Source organism: Solenopsis invicta, chromosome 2 (genome assembly GCF_016802725.1).
Source record: "Solenopsis invicta isolate M01_SB chromosome 2, UNIL_Sinv_3.0, whole genome shotgun sequence".
Lineage (NCBI taxonomy): Eukaryota > Metazoa > Arthropoda > Insecta > Hymenoptera > Formicidae > Solenopsis > Solenopsis invicta.
In genome coordinates this window covers 15,457,635-15,482,115 of record NC_052665.1, presented here as the reverse complement: position 1 = coordinate 15,482,115, position 24,481 = coordinate 15,457,635, and the positions used below count along the sequence as shown (strand labels likewise).

The 24,481-nt window shown below is 36.0% G+C and overlaps 3 protein-coding genes across 4 annotated transcripts; 2 read left to right on the top strand and 1 right to left on the bottom strand.

Annotated features, from left to right (window-relative positions):
• The first annotated feature begins 2,418 nt into the window (after window positions 1-2,418).
• On the top strand, window positions 2,419-17,795 carry LOC105197458. 2 transcript variants are annotated; one of them, XM_011163826.3, is made up of 8 exons: window positions 2,419-2,882; window positions 3,732-3,836; window positions 4,851-4,954; window positions 15,553-15,766; window positions 16,604-16,657; window positions 16,747-16,838; window positions 17,230-17,384; window positions 17,529-17,795. In XM_011163826.3, exons 1-8 carry the CDS (start codon window positions 2,804-2,806, stop codon window positions 17,584-17,586), a joined length of 861 nt encoding a protein of 286 aa, XP_011162128.2. In that variant the 5' UTR covers window positions 2,419-2,803; the 3' UTR covers window positions 17,587-17,795. The 2 variants fall into 2 exon arrangements, with proteins under 2 accessions (XP_011162128.2, XP_011162127.2); XM_011163825.3 differs by having other exon boundaries at window positions 16,747-16,889.
• Window positions 11,229-12,665, bottom strand: LOC113006043. Its single transcript, XM_039458320.1, is given in 2 exon segments — window positions 11,229-12,017; window positions 12,382-12,665. Coding segments are annotated over 2 exon segments (633 nt in total). The 5' UTR covers window positions 12,593-12,665; the 3' UTR covers window positions 11,229-11,595.
• Window positions 17,796-18,857: 1,062 nt separating the features above from the next.
• On the top strand, window positions 18,858-24,289 carry LOC105197457 (bone morphogenetic protein 2). The gene is made up of 5 exons (XM_039458248.1): window positions 18,858-20,021; window positions 20,724-20,880; window positions 20,970-21,115; window positions 21,220-21,321; window positions 22,533-24,289. Exons 1-5 carry the CDS (start codon window positions 19,800-19,802, stop codon window positions 23,574-23,576), a joined length of 1,671 nt encoding a protein of 556 aa, XP_039314182.1. The 5' UTR covers window positions 18,858-19,799; the 3' UTR covers window positions 23,577-24,289.
• The last annotated feature ends 192 nt before the right edge of the window (window positions 24,290-24,481 follow it).

Sequence of the window (24,481 nt, the reverse complement as noted above, 5' to 3'; positions counted from 1 at the left end):
ATTCTCAATTATCTAATATAAATATTTACTTTTTAAACCAAGAAAATTATTTACATTAGTAACAATAATGTAAACTATTTTGAGTGCCTGTGCCTGCCAATTCTTTATTAATAATTATTTTAATGATTCTTATAATTAATATCATAGTAGAAAAATTTATCATGCTGTAATCATAACTTCAATATTTTGCCGAGATTAATAGTTTTAAAAGTAAATAAATATATTCACTTTTTTACAAACAGCCTTATAATTTCTTATATTTCATTTCTAATTAAAAAAACTATTGCACATCATGGTACGAAAAATACAAGAAATGATTTCACTGCAACTAAAACTTACTCAAGGTGCATCCTCTGTTTTGAAATCAATATTCTATTTTCAGAGTTCTGATAAAAAAAGATAATGTTATTTATTTATTTACTTTTTAGCTAATATATATTTTCTTTATCGAATTTACGATAATAAATATCAAACTTTCTCTCTCTCTTCCTTTTATCTATTTTGCATTAATCCTCCGTACGCCACTGGATGTTCCGTCAAGTATAAAGATTCCCCTCCCCGCAGGTTGTGGTGAGCGAAATTGAGAACCACGCGCGCGCGTAATTTATGGATAACGATAATGACCTCTCACGCGCGGACCTCTCAACGATTCTGACGGTAGCACGGATGTTAACGAGCACGGTGGACGGGGTAGGAGGGCAAGAGGCCTCCCAGTGTAATCATATGCGATGATGCTGCAACCGGACGAACGAAATCGCCCTCTGCGCCAAGGCAAAAAACAGAAGGGATGGATAGTCTTTCCTATTCCTTTTGTTCCTTTTTCACCTGCCTCATCCGTCCTCCCCGCCCTAAATTCCAGGAATGAAAATACCATTAGAGAAACGGGAGAGGACAAAGGTTTTTTACCAAGAAAACGAGAATTACCTTTTCTGAAATAACATTAGATTGAGATTAGATACCTTTGTGCCGGATGAAGATAAATGTCTAATCAAGAAAGATTCTTATACTGTTTCATTGAGTCGAGATACCGCAAATTAATCGCACGCGCTTCTGATGAATTCGAATTGCTTATCGTAGAGATTCAAATCTACATTGATAATAGGAGATAACGGTTTTACAATGATAAATGTCTCGATGCTATAAATATTCACCAGAAATAAAAAATCAAGGCGGATTTATCTTCTATAAAATAATTATAAATTGTTTTAATATTGAAATATGAGACACAAGTAAAATTGCATTAAATCAACAAACCGGTTTCGAAAGTAGTCCAGTTTTTTATCGTATAAACTATCTGGCATGATTCTTATATTTCAACTAAAACTCATAATTAATAACTGTTATTATTAACATATCATTCATTATTATTAACATAATGTTTATTGTTACAGATGGGATCGAATCAAATAAAATTCAATAAAAAATTTCTGATCTAAAAAGTTCGAATATGAATCACATATGCTAACAATTTTATGAAATCACATTTCAAATGACTTTATACTTCATATAACCAATATTATTTTTTTATGTAATTTTTCTCTTCTGTCTAGAATCTAATCTTTTCTTCATTATCTATGCTATGTCTTAAGATTCAATCAGAGTTGGGTAGGTTAATATATTTTTTAAATTAAATTAAGTTAAAGTTAAATATTTTATAACTAACAATAATTATGGTATAAATTAAAAGTTGTATTTTACCAATTTGATTCGAGTAAAATTTTAGTTTGGCACCAAAAATCTTTTAATTCGCACATAAATCTAATATTATTGATTACTCTACAATTTATTAGTCTTTGAGAATATTACGTAGATTTATTCAACATTTTCTACAAAATGTAAAAAAAAATTGATATGATTGATCAGCAAAGAAAACTTTCCTATTTACTTCATCTTTCACTGCAGGGATATTAAAAAATCATTCCAGATGACTGTTCCCAGATTAAGCCAAGCTCTCAAAGTTAAAGGCTCTGATTAACCCTTAATTATAGCGGATCAGCGATAAAAACAAAATCCTCGTTGCAACAGAGCTAAACTGTCCAGTAGTCGCTTACTTCTTCAGGGATAAAAACAAGAACTCTCCTCGAGTCGGTCGAATTTCCGATGACCGGCTAAATACACAGAATAACGACGAAGAAAAACGGACAGTTCTGACAAATATTGACCACGAGCTCGCTTCTCCACGAACTCCACCGTGGATTCCCTTGTTCTTCTTCGTGCTGATTTGCAAGGGTGAAAAACGTACGCGCGAACGTCCAATCGGAGCGTAGCTGCTCGCGCAAAATCGAGCAGCCGGTCGTCGACGGTGACCGGTCGGCGGCGGGAGACCGTGACGGACGGTCCGTCACGAGGCGGACCCCGTTCGCCAAACGAGATTAATAGAGATCCGCCGCTGTCAGCCGGACGTCTCCCAACCGGCCACGGTAGACGGCCAGTCTTCCCGCAGATCGCAAGCCGCGTGGGCAGCAGTCTACGAGCCCGATACGCGATCGATCGATCCTCCTTCGATACCGATCTTCGACCGGCCGCCGCGCCGTCCTCGCCCTCGTCCTTCGCGCTCTCCGGAATTTAAGAGAGCGGTATCCGTCCCGCACATCCGGATGCTTCGGAATCGTCCTCTGGTGATCAGGGGGTTCGCGACAGAATCGTGAGAGAGAGAGAGAGAGAGAGAGAGAGAGAGAGAGAAAGAGAGGGAGGGAGGGAGAAAGAGAGAGAGAGACACGATCGGTTCCTCCTTCTTCTCGGTAACTGCTTGTATCGGCGCCTCGCTCATCCGTTTGTAATCCGCTCGGTAATCGATATCGATATGCGCGTACAAAGCACGAGGGGACGATGGACCGTCCTCGCTGGTTTCGCCATAGTTTGCATGGCTAATTTGCGATTAGGTAACGCCGATTAAGCCCTACCCTTATCTTCACTGCTCTGCTTTACTTTACTTTCTTCTCATCCACCTTTCGCGTCTGAGCGACATGTATTGAATTCTTCACGTTCCAAATTCTACTTCCTATATCTCTTTTATCTTGAAACGAAATTTTGTAATATTTCGAATAATTTCCAATGATGAAAAGAAGGAGACGTGTAAGACCAAATATCTGAATTTTTGTTCTTAGATGTGAGAGAATTAAATTTTCAATTCTTTTTCATATAGCACATAATAATAATTACGACTTATAAACAATTTTACTAAATATTAATATTCAAAATATTAATAAGTTAATAACAATGGAATTTTAATAATTAACCTTGATGTTATGTGCATTGGTGCCTATTTCCACCAACGCAAATTAACTTTGATCTCAGCTTAATTTATTCTTAATCTTTCTTTAGTTCTAACAATAAGAATTGGAAAAAAATAAGCTAAACTGAGATCATTGTTAACCTACATTGGTGGAACTGGGCATAATCTTTCCTCATTTTCGCGATTACAGAATCGCAACGATTGACGAAAGAAAATCAGATCTATCTTTCTCCCCAAAGTCACGGAATAAAAAATCGAGCTCACCGAAATTATATCGATTTTTATTTCTTCGAACAGATTCGTCTGCAATTTAATTTAAATTCAAATTTGCAATCCAAATTTCGTGTCTGAGCTAAATCTATAGAATTTCAGCTTTCAACTCTGTTTAAATCCCGATGTACTTCGTTTTTAATCTCGTTTAATTTTTACGATCGCAAATTTCGAAATCCTCGACCGAGTTCCATTCGTGTTCATCGCGCGCATTTTTGTTGTCTAGCTTTCTGCGAGGAGGAATCGGAGAACGAAGGAAAAATGCATTCGGAGGAGCTGCGACAGTACACGTGCTGTGCCCGACACGAGAAGATGATCGACGTCGGAAACGGTGAGCGTTTAAAATACTAAAGTACTAAACTACTTCTACCTTTAATCCTGGATATCGGGTCCAACGTATACGTAATATATAGAGAGAAAGAAACGCGATATTCATGAAAAAAACTTGGGGAGGCGCGCCTGCTAATGAACGATTCAACCTTCGCGTATACGGCACAGCGAATTGATACCGTGCCCCGTGCTTAATCAATGAACGTTTCCAACTGGGGGGAGAAGAGAACGGAACATCCGGTCACGACGTGTCTGCACTTCGCAAACAGGTCCGTCCGATTTGTGCGATACCGATTTCGTTCAAACACATTTTTTTCCCTCGGTGAAAAGTTAAATAGCGAATTACCGAATTTACAAATCAATTAAATTAATAATCAACAAATTTCTTCAAATACGTTTGCGAAATGTTTTCTATCTCTTCTAATTTCTATTTTTAATCGGGGCTAAGTGACGAGTGAGACGATTAAGTGTGCAATTGGATAAAATAACTTTCGTCATTCCGGTCTGGAAGCCGAATTTTGCATCACGCGTCGTCGCCCGCGCGTTGGATTCTCTCGATCTATTAGCTTCAATTGAGCGGCGGCGACGTTTGATCGCTTGCGAAGACGATCGTCTGCCAGGCGCTTTAATTGAAATTAATAATATTTCGATTAAAACACCGCACGTTCTTCCCGACTGAAGTCGAGTCCGTTCCCTCCCTCGATTCGCGCTTACTTAGGACGATAACCGACGCGCTCCTCTCGAGCCTCGGCTCATATTTTTATTTTGCAACGTAACGCGATAAATCGCGCGGAAACCTTCCCTTTCACCCCACGCGAGATGACAAATACTCGCGCATTCCGAGTCCCACGCGTCCGCGCGCAAAAATAGCAGAGTTGTATGTACACACACCGCGATTCGATCATCCTCCCTTAGGCGCCACCCCTCTCAACCCTCGTTCTGGCGCCTCTTTCTCTCTTTCTCTCTCTCTTTTTAATTTTTTTTATAATGCGGATAATTGAATAATTTTATTTAGGGATATCTGGGGAAGTTATTCAGATCGACGCTGGACTCTGTCGGAAATTGTGCCCGCGACACGTGTCCGACGATCCCGGGGATGCGAGTCGGCCGGCGGTGCAGGTGAGAAACATTTTCCTCATTTCGATCGTGAAAGGAAGGCGGCAACATATATTATCTTAATCAAATTCCGATCGATGATGCGGAATCGCGATATCCGCCTTTAAGCTTGTGACAGAGCGAGGCCTAACATCACGCTGAGAAAAAAAAATCGAAATACAGTAGAGCCTCCCATATCCGGAGTTCCATTATCCGAACACTTAATGTCCGAACGTTCTACTATTTAAATGTAATAACATATTGTGAAATTAATTTTGTTTTTTTTTACGTAAAGAATTTAAGTTTTTTTGAATATATGAAGTCTTTTCTGTTAGAAATTTAAGTTTCTGACTAAATAAATAAAATTTAATATAAAAATGTATTCATTCTATTAGCCGAAAATTTCCTTCGGAAACTCCCTATCCAAAAAATTTTGTTTCTATTACTTCGGATATCAGCTCCACTGTATTAGCAAGCAAATGATGCCTGTGACGTTTTCTTCAATATTTACTGCTGCACAAAATTTTGACAGTCTAGTAACCAGCTTAAATGTTCAATATAATTTTTTTTAATGGCAAACAGACCGCTTGAAAAGAAAGGCACACTGGCTGAGGCCGCGTTGCTCGCTGAAGTATTTCGACAGGGCGACGCGACTCGACAGGGCGACGCGACGTCGCTCGTGGCTCTCGGTGAGACTTCTCGTGCAACCGAGAGCTACGCAAAGGGTGAAAAAAGACTTGAAGGAACGTCGTGTGCAGATTTATGAGATGCATAATCGACCAATCGCGAGTTGGAATGCGGCCACGTCGCGTCGCGCCAAACTACGTGCGGTCCTTGCGACTTTTACGGAGAGATAATATTCGTCCGAAATTCTTACGTCGATAATTTTGCAACTTGCATCGGTCTTGTTAATTACTCAGCGGTTATTCTCGAACGAAGAATGCTAATGCAATTCTTATTACAGTACTATAATTATATTTATATATGGACATGTATGATATTTTATTATATGTCAAAAATTTTTTCCCAAGTATAATAGAAAAAAGTTTTTTAATATTCTTAATTGTGTGGGCGAGTTTTCACCCAGAGCAGTATTAACATCAGAAAAATGTGTGAGTAGCAATCTTAGAATTAAAAATAATTTTAGTTCATAAGGAAGAAATAATATTTTCAGAATGTTATTTTTTTAATCAATTTAAAAACTCATTATTGGATACCAAACGCAAATGCCTAGATATCAAACTGAAAATATTGTCGCCGTTTTGTCTAAATGTCAAAATAACGTCGAAGGCACTTATAGTTTCCCACGTAGCACATATTGGTCTCAAATACGTTTTTCGAACGTATCCATAGTTTCATAACCGTAAAGAACCTTAGAAAAACATTTAAACAGAAACGTTTTTGAAACCATAGTTTAAGAAACGTATTTTTTACGTTTCTTCTTAACTGTAGAAACGTAATAAATACGTTTCTTAAACTATGATTTCAAAAACGTTTCTGTTTAAACGTTTTTCAAAGGCATGTTTCTTCAAAAGAAACATACAAAAGCATGTACATGAGTTATTGGATGAACTCCATTATAATCAGACAGATTCTTGTCAGCCCTCATACATTTTCTCTAAAGTTTCTAAACCATCAACATCACATTCAGTCATTCATGAACATTTAAACTTAGATCAAGATTCAGACTCGAGTTTGGATTTTAGAAACAGTCTACAAGATAATGAATTGAAAGACAAGGAATTACTTGATGAAGCTCCTAATAATATTACACCTGAAATATGTCGAGAAAAACACAATTCTTCAGAGAGTGAAACATCTGACGGTTTTCAAAATAAATTGAGATATTGGGCCTTAAAACATAATATTACATTGTCAGCGTTAGACGATTTATTATCATTATTAAGACAATTTCATGAAAATATACCATTATTTGGAAAATCGTTATTAGACACTCCAAGAACTACTTAATCAATTAATTTGCAAAATGGAAAATTTACTTATTTTGGTATACGTAAGCAGTTAAATCCTTTGTTAAAAAAAGAACCATGCTCAAAAATTATTGATTTAGATTTTAATATTGATGGTTTACCCTTGTTCAAAAGTAATAATATCTCTGTCTGGCCAATTCTTTGTAGGTCATTAACCTTAAAATCAAATGTATTTATTGTGGGCTTATTTACTGGCAAAGAAAAGCTAGAAACTATTGATCTTTATTTACAAGATTGGATTCAAGAGCTTAATGATATATCAAAGAATTATATTGAAATAGACCATAAAATATTTCAGATTAATTTTAGGTCTCTGATTTGTGATGCTCCTGCACGGGCTTTTCTCAAATGTTGTACAGGTCACAATTCTAAGCATGGATGTGAAAAATGCAATATTGAGGGAGAGTACATGAATCATAAAATAATCTTTCCATGTACAAGTGGACAACTTAGAACAAAAGAGATTTTTGATACACAGATACATGAAGAACATCATAAGAGAATATCCCCATTGTTGAATCTTAACTTAGATTTAGTGAATCAGGTTTCATTAGATCCTATGCATTTAGTTTATTTAGGTGTAATGAGAAAATTGTTAACATTATGGGTATCGAAAGGGAAACCTCCGTTTAGATTGTCGGGAAGAATCATTAATGATTTATCAGACAAATTAATTTCATTGTCCTCTCACATAGTACATGAATTTCCTAGAAAACCTAGAACTATATCAGATTTAAGCCGATGGAAAGCAAATGAGTTTATGTTATTCTTGTTGTATGTGGGTCCAGTTTCTTTAATAAACATTCTGCCTAAACAACTTTACGATCATTTCTTAATGTTTCATGTCAGTATTACAATTTTGTGCAATGATAATCATATTTCTAAATATATTGACTTTGCAGAAGAAATTTTATGTAATTTTGTTAAGTATTTTGAAAATTCTTATGGAGAAGTAACGTATAATGTTCACAGTTTAATTCATTTAGTAGCAGATGTAAAGAATTTTGGTAATTTAAATACTATTAGTTGCTTTCCTTTCGAGAATTATTTGGGGAAATTAAAAAAACTCGTAAGATCTTCCGCAAATCCTCATGCACAACTTTGTAGACGGATACACGAACTTTCTTATTATTCGAAGACTGAATTACTAGCAACTGAATTAGAACCAAGGCAGAAGCATTTTGAAGGACCTATACTTAGAAATACAACAGGCTTGATTTTGCAATATAAAAAATTAAAAACCCCGACATATGTTTTGACGATTTCTTCCCCTAACAATTGTGTTTCGATAGAAGGAAATATTATTGTTCAGATCGTAAACATTCTATGCTTAGAAGATCAATCTTATTCTTTAATTTGTCATCGGTTCTTGAATATTTCTGAATTTTATGATTATCCATGTTCATCCAAATTATTGGACATTTTCAAAGTGTCTCACATATCACCTGCCATTGAAGAATTTCCTTTTGCGTTAGTAAAACATAAAAATATGTTATTACCTGGACATGAAAAAGGGACCTATATTGTGTTTCCTCTCCTTCACGTATCATAGTTAATTTATGTTCCTCTCATATTGTTATTTTTTTTTAGAAAAGTGTACGTTTTTTATCTATGTAAGTTTATGATTTTGTTTCAAAGAATTTTTAAATTAATATTTATTGATATTAATAATATTTATATTATTTTGATTTAAACACTTATATTTAAAAATAGATTTAAAAAATTATTGATAAAATATGTAATTTAAGCACTTTATGTTCACTTTTTACGGTTTGCGTCCTTCGAAGATCGGATTGGCGTCGGAGAGAGAGGATCGGTGACCGCGGCGCCGGCGTGTCCAGCCACTAAATTCCGGAATTATATAATTATATAATCCCGGAATTAACGTCTCAAGAACGTTTGTTCGATACGTTTCATAACCGGTTTCGAGAAACGTTTTTTATGAGTAAAAATGTTCACTCATAAAACGTTTAATAATACGTTTCTATTTCGACAAAGAAACGGTCAAAAAACGTTTTTTTTCTTAATTTGTGAAAAGGTTTGTTTTCTCAGGTAGTTAATAAACTAATGCATTTATATAAATATAATATATATATATATATATATATTGAAACATAAAAATAAAATACATAAAATCATCAATTTTTACATTAAATTTTTATAATAAAAAAATTAAAAACAAAATAAAAATTCTTATATAAAAAATTAAAATTATATCTAAGAGAGATATTTCAATATCAAGACCTACAATGTCAACTTTGCAACTAAAAAAAGGGAAAATGAAAAAAAGCGCTGTTTACATTATTTAATAGAAAATGTGTATCCGTATCGGCCTTTTCGATTACTCAATGTACTTCGTTGCAGCGGCATTTAGCTGGACCTTATAATAAATCATTGTGACGAGAAGCCGAGTTTGTTTTACAGATATACGCGCGCGTCACTTTAACATCAAGGAACCGAAACGACTTGTTGAGTATCACACAATATTGCTTATTGCCGGTCTGATTTAGCGTGGACAGAGCCTCGTGCATTCGCGATGCACCTTGCAAGATCGATCATGCCAAGAGACGCGCGCATTCTACGTACAAGTCTATCTTCGTTTACGTACTACTACTACTAATATACGCTCTCGTTCATTAAGATTCTGCGTTTAACGATTACGAGGTTGATTCTGCTTAACGTTTACTGTAGTAAAAAAAAAAAAAAATTGTCATGTGTCTGTTCAGTCACAACTAAAAAAATAAATGTTACACACTTGGGAGGGGGGGTTATCGCGTGACAAACTCAATATCGGATTCTTCTCAGAGAAAAGAGGGAAGAGACGTGATGAGACCATATGACCATATTTGCTGTTCTATTGTTACGACGCATTACAAGAAAACGATAAAATTTTTCGAATAAATACATATTATAACAATGTTGGAATGGCGATTAAATCTGCAGTGAAATAATATCTACAGGTTTTAAATTTCAAGTTTTAAAGTATTAAAACTGAAACGGATTTTTGGAGTTTTTTTTCTGCAAATCCTTCAAACCTTGTTATTTGATAAAAGATACACTCGTATGTCGGTTTACAATGATATGATGTCTCGACAAAATCGTAAAAACAATTAGACATGAGATAATTTTTGCTAATTGCATTTGGAAATATTTTTAATTTAGCTTGAATATCCGCGAATGGAGCGAAATGAGAATTCAGGTCATCTATTTTATTTTAACCTTTTGTCGTTGCTGACAAGTTTTTTTTCAATGTCCTACGGCTAAGGCAATACGAACAGATGGCTTCTTCAGCCAATCTTTTATAAAATCTTCAATTTTGTTCACTGCAGCGTTTGGTTCAACGCTCTTTACAGTAGCTGTAAGAAATTTAAGCACATTTACTAAATATGATTGACAATGTTGCAATGCTGACTGGCTCTAAAGGAAAAGGAAAAAAGACAAACTATGGTCAAATCTTTTATTTTTAAAACCTTGATAGCCTTTTTGGGTACTCTTCCTGCCCAATTAAAGTTCTTAGCATAATTATCCGTAATTATTTTTTCTAACGTTCTTCTTGTTATTTGGGTAATTGTTGTACCACCCGATATATTTAAGACGTTAACCTTTAAAAGAACGATATAAATTTAATAAAAAAAAGGATTAGAAAAAGAAAAAATAACCAATATGCAAAAACATTTGAAAAGAATCTATCGTAAATTATATTAAAAATATGAAAAAATCTTTATTTTTTCATTAAGCTAATAAGTCTTTGAATAATAGTAGTTTATGTTATTTTATTAAAAACTGCAAATGTACTTTTATTGAATTTATAATAATTGTTATTTTTTTCTTTTTAATATAAAGTAAAGCGATTCTATTTTCTATTTCTTAAAGTTCTGATTTCTTTATAAAAATTATTTTAATTTTGGTGTAAAAACATATATATGTATATGCTAATTAAAACGTGAAACATTGTTTTTAAAGTTTTATACTAATATCATTTTTTGAGATAAAAAATGCTAGACATGCTAAAAATTGTTAAGAAGGTTTTATTTACCAAATATTCAAAATTTTGTCTTATATTTAAAAATTTACAATATTTTCCAAATTCTCATTGGTATCAACTGGCATTTCAGAAACATTTTCTACATGGGATATGTTTGATAATTTAAAATGTGCAGAGAGTTGTTTGAGCATCGGAAGAAGTTCATAAAATTTTCTATGCTTACTAATTTGTTAAAATGAGGCAAGAAAAATCTGAAAATAACATTCTACATTAGAACGTTTAAAAAAAAGAAGAATAAATCTCTCTCTCTCTCTCTTTCTCGGATTACTTTGTTGTTGATGATTTTGTTTTTCAAGAAAAGAGCATAGTCTTGAGATAGTGTTTAATTATATGTATAGAAGCCATTTTTGATTCCAGAAATATAAAAAAAATTAAGAAAGACAGAAAATACTAATATATAAAGAAGTTAAATAATAAGTGCTAAATCTTGCAATACGTAGAGAACAAAATATGATGATTAACGAACCTATGTTAAAAGTGAACAATTAATTAATTAAAGCCAAAATCGGTAAGAAAAGAGACTTACACATAAATAAAAGTGAAATTTAAGATGTCATTCTGAATAATATGTCTCAATGTTATCGGTAAGTTATGTTTTTTTATAAATAATTATTGTTATTGTAATAGCTTTATAAACACAAAATTAATATCTTACTTGATTCGTCAAACTCCGAAGTGGTCATTGTAGTTTTGACTATATTTTGCGAAGAATTAACTAGTTTTTCTGAAAACCTTTGAGAATTAATTGTAGCAGATGTACGTTTTGAAGCACTGACAGTTGTCGATGTTGATGGTTTGGAAGGAGTGATTATAGGTCTTTTCAGTAAGATATTATTATTTTTTGTTGGCGTTCCTAACATAGGAAGTGATGGAATTTTATCGTGTGCTGTTTCTTCATTTTTATCAGACTCTGAGGAATCGGAATAAATATGAGAAGTTTTCCTCAATTTTCGTTTTGGTCGCTGGTTGTATGTATGTTGCTCTGCATTAGTTTCTAAAGTAGATGTAAATTCAGCATCTACTAATCGCTTCCTTGCATCATCATAAGAATCTAAAATAATCAACTATAAGTTAGAAACTTTAAAATTAAATATTATTAATTCAAAAATTAAAAGTGCATACAATATAAAATAATTGAACATAGTATGGTAAAAGTTTAATACAAAATTTGGTAGAAAAAATGTATTGCGAACATATAATAAAAGAAAATAAAGAAATTTGTCGCAAATATATAATGTATAATACTTTAATCCAATAATATATAAGAACGTATAATAAGATCACAAGTGAATAGAGTAGTATGTGTCATATACTGAAAAAAACAAAAGACAAATATGAGGAATCTAATAATAAAATAGATTAAATAAAGTGAAAATGCAAATACGTGGTTTTTTAATTTAGAAAAAAAAATTTACCATATGTACGTAATACTCTGCATTTAAATTTTAGCCAATTTACTTGTGGTGAATGACATTTTTCGATAGCTTTACGAATTTGTATTGTCGATATTGCTTGGGGTCAAAAACAATTCTATGATTCATCTTTATTTTCCAACCAAATATTAGGAACAACCTCAACTTCAGGTTTCTGTCCGTCGTCCATTGGAAATTCAATTAATGAGTACATTATATGTATTCTAAAAGAAAACAAAACCGTAAAAAGTGAACATAAAGTGCTTATATTACATATTTTATCAATAATTTTTTAAATCTATTTTTAAATATAAGTGTTTAAATCAAAATAATATAAATATTATTAATATCAATAAATATTAATTTAAAAATTCTTTGAAACAAAATCATAAACTTACATAGATAAAAAACATACACTTTTCTAAAAAAAAATAACAATACGAGAGGAACATAAATTAACTATGATACGTGAAGGAGAGGAAACACAATATAGGTCCCTTTTTCATGTCCAGGTAATAACATATTTTTATGTTTTACTAACGCAAGAGGAAATTCTTCAATGGCAGGTGATATGTGAGACACTTTGAAAATGTCCAATAATTTGGATGAACATGGATAATCATAAAATTCAGAAATATTCAAGAACCGATGACAAATTAAAGAATAAGATTGGTCTTCTAAGCATAGAATGTTTACGATCTGAACAATAATATCTCCTTCTATCGAAACACAATTGTTAGGGGAAGAAATTGTCAAAACATATGTCGGGGTTTTTAATTTTTTATATTGCAAAGTCAAGCCTGTTGTATTTCTAAGTATAGGTCCTTCAAAATGCTTCTGCCTTGGTTCTAATTCAGTTGCTGGTAATTCAGTCTTCGAATAATAAGAAAGTTCGTGTATCCGTCTACAAAGTTGTGCATGAGGATTTGCGGAAGATCTTACGAGTTTTTTTAATTTCCCCAAATAATTCTCGAAAGGAAAGCAACTAATAGTATTTAAATTACCAAAATTCTTTACATCTGCTACTGAATGAATTAAACTGTGAACATTATATGTTACTTCTCCATAAGAATTTTCAAAATACTTAACAAAATTACATAAAATTTCTTCTGCAAAGTCAATATATTTAGAAATATGATTATCATTGCACAAAATTGTAATATTGACATGAAACATTAAGAAATGATCGTACAGTTGTTTAGGCAGAATGTTTATTAAAGAAACTGGACCCACATACAACAAGAATAACATAAACTCATTTGCTTTGCATCGTCTTAAATCTGATATAGTTTTAGGTTTTCTAGGAAATTCATGTACTATGTGAGAGGACAATGAAATTAATTTGTCTGATAAATCATTAATGATTCTTCCCGACAATCTAAACGGAGGTTTCCCTTTCGATACCCATAATGTTAACAATTTTCTCATTACACCTAAATAAACTAAATGCATAGGATCTAATGAAACCTGATTCACTAAATCTAAGTTAAGATTCAACAATGGGGATATTCTCTTATGATGTTCTTCATGTATCTGTGTATCAAAAGTCTCTTTTGTTCTAAGTTGTCCACTTGTACATGGAAAGATTATTTTATGATTCATGTACTCTCCCTCAATATTGCATTTTTCACATCCATGCTTAGAATTGTGACCTGTACAACATTTGAGAAAAGCCCATGCAGGAGCATCACAAATCAGAGACCTAAAATTAATCTGAAATATTTTATGGTCTATTTCAATATAATTCTTTGATATATCATTAAGCTCTTGAATCCAATCTTGTAAATAAAGATCAATAGTTTTTGGCTTTTCTTTGCCAGTAAATAAGCCCACAATAAATACATTTGATTTTAAGGTTAATGACCTACAAAGAATTGGCCAGACAGAGATATTATTACTTTTGAATAAGGGTAAACCATCAATATTAAAATCTAAATCAATAATTTTTGAGCATGGTTTTTTTTTAACAAAGGATTTAACTGCTTACGTATACCAAAATAAGTAAATTTTCCATTTTGCAAATTAATTGATTAAGTAGTTCTTGGAGTGTCTAATAACGATTTTCCAGATAATGGTATATTTTCATGAAATTGTCTTAATAATGATAATAAATCATCTAACGCTGACAATGTAATATTATGTTTTAAGGCCCAATATCTCAATTTATTTTGAAAACCGTCAGATGTTTCACTCTCTGAAGAATTGTGTTTTTCTTGACATATTTCAGGTGTAATATTATTAGGAGCTTCATCAAGTAATTCCTTGTCTTTCAATTCATTATCTTGTAGACTGTTTCTAAAATCCAAACTCGAGTCTGAATCTTGATCTAAGTTTAAATGTTCATGAATGACTGAATGTGATGTTGATGGTTTAGAAACTTTAGAGAAAATGTATGAGGGCTGACAAGAATCTGTCTGATTATAATGGAGTTCATCCAATAACTCATGTACATGCTTTTGTATGTTTCTTTTGAAGAAACATGCCTTTGAAAAACGTTTAAACAGAAACGTTTTTGAAATCATAGTTTAAGAAACGTATTTATTACGTTTCTACAGTTAAGAAGAAACGTAAAAAATACGTTTCTTAAACTATGGTTTCAAAAACGTTTCTGTTTAAACGTTTTTCTAAGGTTCTTTACAGTTATGAAATTATGCATATGTTCAAAAAACGTATTTGAGACCAATATGTGCTACGTCGGATGCGCCCGCTGGATTCCGCTGGATGGATGACGGCGCTTGAAGGAGGGAGAGATTTATTGAAACGACCGATATGGTCCTCTATCACAGGCGCGAGCATACCTTTAAAGTCATAAAGCAACTAATTCTCTTTTTTATGCTAAAAACGTTGGGACAAGCTGGTTTCATCAGTCGCGAACTAGTAACTTCTGGAGAAGAGAACGGATAATTCATTCTTTATTTTGTGATATTCTTATCAATTAAATTTTCTTCTTCTTCTTCTTCTTCTTCTTCTTCTTCTTCCAGACAAAATTTTTGAAAGACATGCATGCCCATCTTTTCATTTAAAATAATCCAAATTGTTCTACTATTCGGGCTTTCGCAAAACTCATCAAAGAAAATTAAGAATCCAAGAGTTAATCTGTGCGCCAAATGTATATAGGACTCTATTTTTCTTCCCTCTGATGATTGTTCACGAATGTCTCTGCCTGCCTTTCAGAAATGTTCATCGGATTCCCACTGTCGCGTGAGGGCCGCTAAGCTCGAGCGAGTGTCTACGTTGCAGGGTGTTCGCGTTATCGAAGTTATAGACGCCTGTGAGTGTTCACCGGAGTCGTCCTGCAGGCGGGAATCCTACACCCATCATGTACATTCTGGTACGCCGCACCAGGCTGTCGTGGACGTCGGGGTTTGCATCGGCCATTGCGGCAAAGGTACAATCTCGATAAGACTTCTTCAAATTATGACTGTATAAGAGGAAATAGGATGATCAAGCTTTGTACACATTAATCTAGTTAATTCACCGAGACATTAATTTACACCTAATTTAAGTAGAACCAAACTTAAGTCGCTGGATACACAGAAAAAAAATTAATATCGAATCAACAATTCATTGTTTCATATATATAAGCAAGAAAGAGAAAAATTTTCTTCATGTAAGCAAATTATGTCTGTTTTAAGATTATAAATTCTTCCAAGAAGATTTTATACTCTTGCTTATATATGTGAAACAATAAATTTTGATTTGATACTAAATTTTTTTTCTGTTTACGTATTATTTCAATACCTTCGTTCAAACAGTATCAGAATTGGCAATGAATTGACACAAAATTTTCATCAGGAGAAAGTAGATAGTGCCAATCTCTATTTTTCATTATTTATAATAGTTACCATTCATTAATCGTCAAAAACGGAAAATAAATGTGAGATTTAGTTGTATGATGAAACTTTAACATTAATTTTTTTTAAGAAAAATATTTTAAAAATTATGGAGATTATTTATTTTTATATATTCACACAAGTAAAAGTTAAATTGAATTCTACTGAAATGTCAATATTCTTTACTTCTATTTTACTTACAATAGAAACAGTACGCTAACACTTTGATCAGCGCCAAAGTAGAATCAAATTGAGAATTTCGATGGAAACTAGATCAATGTTTTCAGCGACAGTTTCGAATCCTGATTCAATATTTTCTCTCTCCTTCTTTAGTTTCATCTCTATAATTTGTGTAAGATCCGAAAATTAACGTTTTACTTGCACTTTTCAAGATCTGGGTTGCAAGCCGGTCCGGAATAACACAATCAGCATCAAAGGACCAAACGGTACGTATGTAAACGCGGAATTAAAACTTCTGAAGTCAGGAGTAAATTATAAAAATAAATCTGAAATATTCGTGCCATTTTCTCTCAAGGTGATGAAATCTATCAAGTGGTCGAGAAATGCGGCTGCGCAGGTCATTGTCACCGGATGGATCATATGGAAACTGTGCTGGATTACAGCGAGGTGACGATTGAGGAGGGCACGAACACGACCGACGTGAGGCCTGTGGTCCGAGTATGAAATATATAACTAGTCATTGAAGAGGAATTTTAAAGGAAGGATTACATGCGTTGAGAAAAAAAGTTGTCAACTTGATTAAATTTCTTCCAGTATTTAATTTCAATACTTGAACTTCAGTTTAAGCACTTGTATATTTAACTTAAATAAACATTTGAACTGAAGAAATTTAATCAAGTTAAAAGTTATCTTTGATCTTCGACCTTTGGGATTTTCTGGACCCCAGGTATAATCAAAAAACACAAAAGCTTTTTAAAAAGCGATATATTTTTTTTTAAGACTTTGCTTTGTCTTTCCTATTTCAACGCTATCAATTTCTGTCTGTTGCCTTCGATAGCAAATAAACGTCGGTCAATGCGTCGGAACGTGTCCGGGGAACGAAACGGAGACGTGTCTTCTGCGGGACAAGAAGGAGCCGTCCAGGTGTGTAGCCGGTCTGTATTCGAAGCAGCACACTTGCACACCAGCCAGATTCAAAGTGCACGAGTACAGGTACAATCATTATTCCACGATTATTCCAATTTACGAATTCCAATTGCTATCGCGCATATGTCGGAGAAGAAAAGAATGTTAATTTCACGTGTGTAAAAAATATGAGGTCAGTGCTTAACATCGTCGCGTTTTTGGAACTTTTAGAACTCGGCGAGGAGCGAAGAGAGAAATAATTCAGATCACTCAGTGTGCCTGCGTTTAGACTGAAATTATTATTTCACCGCGAGTGATCCTGTTCGAGCCGAAATCCGGGACGAGAAAACGAGAGAAAAGAAAAGCAAGACTCTCCGAGAGAAAAAAGAGTGAGAAAGAGACGACGTGTTAGGCACATTTTGCGCGTACACTCATGTTCCTAGGTACATCATGTACAAATCCATGTGACAAAATAAATCAAGGATGTTTTCACGATTAGAACGCGATGCCTTCCCTCCTTCCTTCCTTCCTTCCTTCCTGCATCCGTCTGCACTTCCTGCTGCTAATTCCGGAGGAACGCATTTATCGTGATAATGCTTTTCCGAAGAGAAACTAACAATAAGTTCTAACTACATTTCACGATTCTTCGAGTATACCTTCTCACGTTTACTTTAAAGTGGCAAATCAGGCTTCCCCTAGCGTCTGATTGCCCCAATTTCAGCGGGGCGCACCCACGAGAAACCGTTCGCTACAATAGAGTCCAATCACGCGCTAAAATTAGAGATTCCACAATTCTACCGTGCGGCCAGCAATTGGCAAATATCTCGCTACCTCTTTCGCGACTTTGGCACGCCGACGACGCCGCCGCGCCGCGCCGGCCCGGCCGCCACGTGGGTGGACGTTTATCGATAACGAAGCAAGGTATTTGCATAACGCGATTATTGGACTTGACAATGCAGCGCGCGATCGAGATCCCGGCTTCGGGATTGGGCAAGGCCTCGAATTAGAAAAACAAAAACCGTACGAAAATAAAGCCGTCGGGCGAGAAAAATTCACCGTAATAAATAATCGGCCCTCGCGAGTCACCTCGTTAGAGCGCGATAAATAAATCGCCGACGTCAAATTCGCCTAAATATTCGCCGCGTGACGAATCATCACATAACTCGGCACTTACGAATCCGCGGGAATTTAGGAAGCGCCGCTCTCCGTTTTTAATAGCCACGCAGTGTCATCGCCGGAGCGCAACTTCGTATCTCTCGGTCTTTTTAAAGTCTCGCTTCTCTTATCGATCTCGACCGGTTGATCGGTCATCGCAAAAAAAGTGCGATCGTTAATCGCGCGCCTTACAAATCTTAGGGGAATTAATTGTACAACATATGCATATAATCCAGATGTAATTTTCTTACCAGTCGTTAATTTGCTATTTAAAAAAATTCAATTAAAAAAATAAAATCGATCTTTTCGACCCTTCCAACCCGAGAAAGACCCATGAAGCCCATGAAACTCCTCCACGAGAATATCTTTCGCCATTAGAGCGTTCGATTTTTTTGCCGCTTTGTCGACGAAGCACTTTCGGACGCTGGAAAAATGTAAGGAAACTTTCCCTATTCGAAATAATAATATTCGAGCGGCCTTCGAGTTGTTTTCGACATTTCGACATTTCATTTATACGCGATCAAATTCGATTTGCGTATTTTTACGAGCGAGTACGAGCCAGTTAAAGAGAACGAGGCATATATCGATAAAGATGCAAACATTGCAAAGATCGTGCCGCGGGACGAGAGCCAAGGGATCCTCCGTCCAACTCCCGACAACTACGACGACGACGACGGCGAGGGAGAAGCGAGAAGAGAGCCAATGTGCCGCGGGGGGCGAACGAGTTGCGGGGGAGGCAACGGTGTAGCATAAAGGTGACTCCTCGCGGCCAAGACATCCCATATACCACTTAGCATCTCGTTCGGTTCGGCAAAATCTCCTCCGCGCGCGGTAGACACTTCTGTCCCAGTCTGTCTTAATTCCTTATGCGCGCTGATAAGGTGACGTACTTGTGATTCCTTCTCAATCGCGATGAGAGGGTAAGCCGACGACGACGGCGACGGCGACGACGGTGCCGACTGATTTTCACGTGTGACTTCCCGGGGTTTGAAAGTGGATCGAGGAAACGGAAGTCGGGCAACGGAAATCGCGAGTGGACCTCTCTTCTCTTTCTCCTCTGCTATCGTTCTGTGAATCGTTGTTCTTTTACGCTATTATTTTTCCGTACCATTTGCACTTTGTATTACTTTCGTATTATTCTTTCTGTTACTTTTCCTTTGTTTTTCTTTTTTATACGATTATTCCGTTTATTCGTACTAGTTTTTACTATCTAGCGCTATCTTGTTTTATTTTCTGTTTTTGTTGATTGATTGTCAACTGTTCGTTCTTAGAGGGCTTGCTCTAGAACGCCAATAAACGCTCTATCTATTTATCAATCTATTCTCGCGATACACGTGACGGATATCCATGACGATGATGACGAGAAGCGCGCCGGGCCGCTTCCTAGTGCTGCTGCTGTTCTCGCTGTCGTTTCTCTGCGACGTTAACGAAGCTCACCCGAAGTTGGATCTCCAGCTCGAGGACAGGGATGGCTTCGAGCAAGAACTCGAAGAGCTGTCCTTCGTTCAACCGACGAACGAGAACGACCTAGTGCCCCGACGAGAGGAGGCCCTACAGAAGATTCAAGAGGTGACAATGACAATCTCGCGTCGCGATATAAGTATATTTAACGCGAGCATGTCGAGTCGCACATGATACACTGAGAAAAAGTCTTTTTTTTATGTTCAAGTAGATATACGTATTTTAACATCGTTTCCTCGATTTAAATAAATATTGGCCAGTGTAAAATAACTTATTTTTAAACTTGGGAAATATTTTTTTTTTAAATCAGTTGAGTATTTTTTTTTATTTGCATTAATCAAGGAAATGATATTAAAATAAATATTTCAAGGGACTGCAATGCTCACTTACGAGATCAGTCAAGCACACATTTGAAATCAGAAATCACTTCGACATCGTCTTTAAAAAAACCAAATTGAAATCATATAGTTAAACATGAAATCACTTGGAACCGTACGAAATTATTTCAAATTTATAAAAAAAAATAGAAATCACAAAAATAGAAATTATTCTATTCGCAAGTGAATAACTCTTCGAAATATTCACTGGAACATAACAAATTTACTTTCGACGTGGCCAAACATCGGGATTTAAGGCAACGGGATCACCAATATTCCGAAATCGTTTCTCGCGGGGACGTGAAACTTTAATAAATCTTCACGTAGCAAACGTAGTTTTGGCCCGGAATGACAACCCAAAATATTAAAAAATTTCACGCGATTTCACCCTGAATTTCGCACCAAAACGATAAAACAGCGAACGGCATTGCAGATCCTCGGTATTCGGAATCAGAACGAGAATCTGGCTCAACGTAAGGTACCGCCGCAATTCATGATGGAGCTGTATCACACCATCGCCGATCCCAGCGGGGCCACGCGAGGCCAAAATCCTTACAACGCCAGGGTCGTCCGCAGCTTCGTCGAGAGAGGTAATTTTTTCCGTACGAACACGGCACTCGCGGAATCCGCCGTGTCGGACGAGACTAAACCCTCTTCCCCTTTTTGTTTCGTATGTCAGACCCTTTCCTGTCGCACTTCTACTTCTTCAACGTCTCGGGGCTGGAGATAAACGAATCCGTATTGGAGGCTGAGCTACATCTCTACCGGAAGAAAACGCCGCCGAGGAACGTGCGTCTACCGCTGTCCACAAGTCCCTATTATCGGGTAAGTGCCTGGCACGGTCAGCGTCAATCTTTAATAATGCACGCGATTCTCAAGCGACATTGCGGAACAGCCGCGTTAACGTATTGATCTTGATATGCGCGCAGATAAGAGTGTATCAAGTCCTGGATAATCGCAGCCTCGACGTGCCGAATCTTCACAGATTGCTGAACGTCCGTTACGTCGGCGCGCACGCTTCCGGTTGGCAGGTGAGCGTTTAATGATTAAACATTAATTAATACTTGCCTTCTTCTGCACAAGGATAATTTCCTCAACATTTATGATAACTTTTTTCGAAGTGGTCTAAGGATGTATAGGACATTTCTTAAAGCATTAAGAAAATTATGAAAAAATTATAGATTGCTGTAGGGTCGTTGCACCAGTCGCTGAACAGTCGCCAATAAATGACTGTTTAGAAAAACTATTAAAATAATAAGACTTTAAAATAATAAACTGCAAAATTAATTGATATTGTTAAAATCTAATTTTCATGGAGATTTTATTAAAATGTAATTTTTTTATTGAAAAATGTTATTGTATTAAGTTATTTTACGTTTGTTCCTTGACTGGTCCAATTTCTTATTTGTTCATTGACTAGTGCAGTGACTCTATATTGCATTTGGAAGTAGTGGAAAAAATTTGGTGGCAATTTTTTATTTGGATAAAAAATTATTTCAATAAAAAGCATATGTGCTCTGATGAAAATGTAATATAACGAAATAATGAAAAAATCTAATTTTTTTTATTTAAGTACTTTAAATATTCAAGATGGTTTATGTAAAGTTTCATTGCAATGCGGAGTCAATTTTGTAGGATAAACAAAATTGATTTATTTACCAAATAATTACACAAACAGTCGCATCACAATAAAACTTTGTTTAAATCATCATGAATACTTAAAGCATTTACACAGAAAATTTAAGATTTTTGTGTTGCAAAAAATAATTTAATTTTTAATAACAAATAGAATAAATAAACTATAAAAATATGTTATTAAATAAAAATAAATATAATCTTATTTACACAACTTTCATATGTATACAGAAAATTTCAAGTATTAATATTAAACACGTTTCCAAATTTTATTGACTTTGCAAGGACTGTACGTCCGATACATTCTTAAGAACGTTTTACCTTTAATCGTTATATTCTTAAAAATCGTCAAATTGTTTGCCGAAAGTTTAATAAAGTCTCTCTCATTATTAGCCAGCTTCCTTTTATTATAGAAATACGACTTTTCCTATTCGATAATCTATCAAATTATGCGTATCAAAGAATCAATTCAAAAAAAAATATTTTAAATCACCAATTTTTATTCAACAAAAAATTTGACAAATTCAGTAACTCGTAAAGAAAAAAAAACAATGTTATTCATAAAAATATCGCGTCAGATATTTTAACGGTGACGTTTGTTGTACAGATATTCAACGTGAAACAAGCCGTTCTCGGATGGATAAGCGGCGAGCCGAATTTAGGCTTGCTAGTGACAGTTCAGAATATGTTTGAGGATGAGGTGCCGATAGAGTTTTCTCGTCGAAACAATTATCATCACAGCAAGCAGCCGATACTGGTGCTCTTTGATGATGACAGTAATGATTTCCTATTCAGTGGAAAGCCAGTAGACGCACCGCGATATTACGAATATGGAAATCAGGACGACGACAAGAGCAGCCATGGGACGGATCCTGCGTATGAAAAAGATTCGGAAAACGAGGAAATTGATCTAGAGAACGGTTACAATGGCGCCGAGCATTACAGGAGGCGCAAGAGACAACAGGAAGTCGGCGGTCAGCCCGAGAAGGTTTCGTTGGTGAGCAGACGCGAATCGGAACTCTTCCAGCGGCAAAAGAGAAGACGCAGGGAAGAGGAGGAGGATCGGGACGAGACTTTACGTTACGGAGATCCTCTAGAAGCGACGAGGCGCCGTCGCCGCGATGCAACGTCCTCCGGGGGACGCGGGTGCCGCCGGTGCGACAGCATAGTGTCGAGGAATCGCTCGCGGATCGGGCGGATCCTCACGTCGATGGACATCTACGAGAGAGCGATGCTCCGCGAGCGATTGGGACAAGTGGCGCGAGATAGATCGGCGATGGGGCAGCGTCGTCGACCGGCACGGTCGGCGAGCGAGCAGACGGAGCAGCCGGGGAACGCGACCGAGTGCACGAGGCACGAGCTCTACGTGGACTTCCGCGACATCGGGCTGTCGTCCTTCATAATCGCCCCGGCCGGCTACTCCGCGTACCAGTGCAAGGGCGTGTGCGAGCCGCCCCTCAGCCAGGATCAGCGGCCGACGAATCACGCGACGATACAGGCGATCATGCACAAGATGACCAAGGACGTTAAGAGGCCGTGCTGCGTGCCGACCAAGTTGCTCAGCACCAGCATCCTCTTCTTCGACGACAACGAGAACGTCGTGCTCAAGATGTACAAGGATATGATCGCGGACCGTTGCGGGTGTCGTTAGGAGCGAAACCTGATTGCGATACGCCGCGAGGAGACGCGTGTCGGCCGTGATTAAACGCTGCGTGAAGGAAATGGCGATGTCTAGAGGGCGGGAAAGGGAGAAACGTGAAAAAGGTAAATAGAGAATGATTCGCGTGTTCGATTAATCCTTTTCTGTAATAAAAGAAACTGTCGCGAAATTATTTACCCCTATGTGTTACAATATGGCCATAGCTGTGCAGGCAACGCCTTATCCTCAAAATTATAATTTTTGATTTATTGTAACAATCAGTGGGTAATCGTGAAAATAAAAACGCAATCTAATGCGTTTCTATTGACTTAATTTTGGTTCTACGTTGCGTTAGAAATGAATTAATGCCTCAATAAAAACTGGACCACTGATGATCACAGTTATAGGACTATGAATCATAACAACTGATAAAAACAACTGATTCCAATTTAGAGAGAACGTGACGATCGACAAGCCATACGCAGCTACTTCGTACATAAGAACATTCCCAAGTGCGCGCATAGTAGTATGTACCACGTATAGAATTAACGTATATAATGATAACGACGTGTATCCGTATTAGTGTATTGTTAGGTCGTAGTGCCATTAAATTATTGATACAATCGTAAACGCGTAGGACGACATTCAGCAGTATGTGTGTGTGTGTGTGTGTGTGCGTGTGCGTGCGTGTGCGCGTGTGTGCGCGTGTGTGTGCGTGTGCGTGCGTGTGTGTGCGTGTGTGTGTACATATATATATAAACGGCGACGCATCCCGCAAATTTATTTATAGGCAAGAGAGAGCAAAAAAAAACAAGAAATAAATGATACTTAAGCTACATTGTGACTCGAATTATTGGCCACTGCCAACCCCGATTCCTCCGTCCCAAACGTCCCAATCTCTCAAAAAGAGAGGTCCA

Excerpts from the sequence above, each read along its gene's own strand:
- LOC105197458 (XM_011163825.3), top strand. The coding sequence starts at position 2,804 with ATGCGCGTACAAAGCACGAGGGGACGATGGACCGTCCTCGCTGGTTTC. Across the intron at positions 3,837-4,850 it reads GATGATCGACGTCGGAAACG|GGATATCTGGGGAAGTTATT; the intron begins GTGAGCGTTTAA and ends AATTTTATTTAG. Across the intron at positions 16,658-16,746 it reads CAGCATCAAAGGACCAAACG|GTGATGAAATCTATCAAGTG; the intron begins GTACGTATGTAA and ends TTTTCTCTCAAG.
- LOC105197457 (XM_039458248.1), top strand. The coding sequence starts at position 19,800 with ATGACGATGATGACGAGAAGCGCGCCGGGCCGCTTCCTAGTGCTGCTG. Across the intron at positions 20,022-20,723 it reads CCCTACAGAAGATTCAAGAG|ATCCTCGGTATTCGGAATCA; the intron begins GTGACAATGACA and ends ACGGCATTGCAG. Across the intron at positions 21,322-22,532 it reads CGCACGCTTCCGGTTGGCAG|ATATTCAACGTGAAACAAGC; the intron begins GTGAGCGTTTAA and ends TTTGTTGTACAG.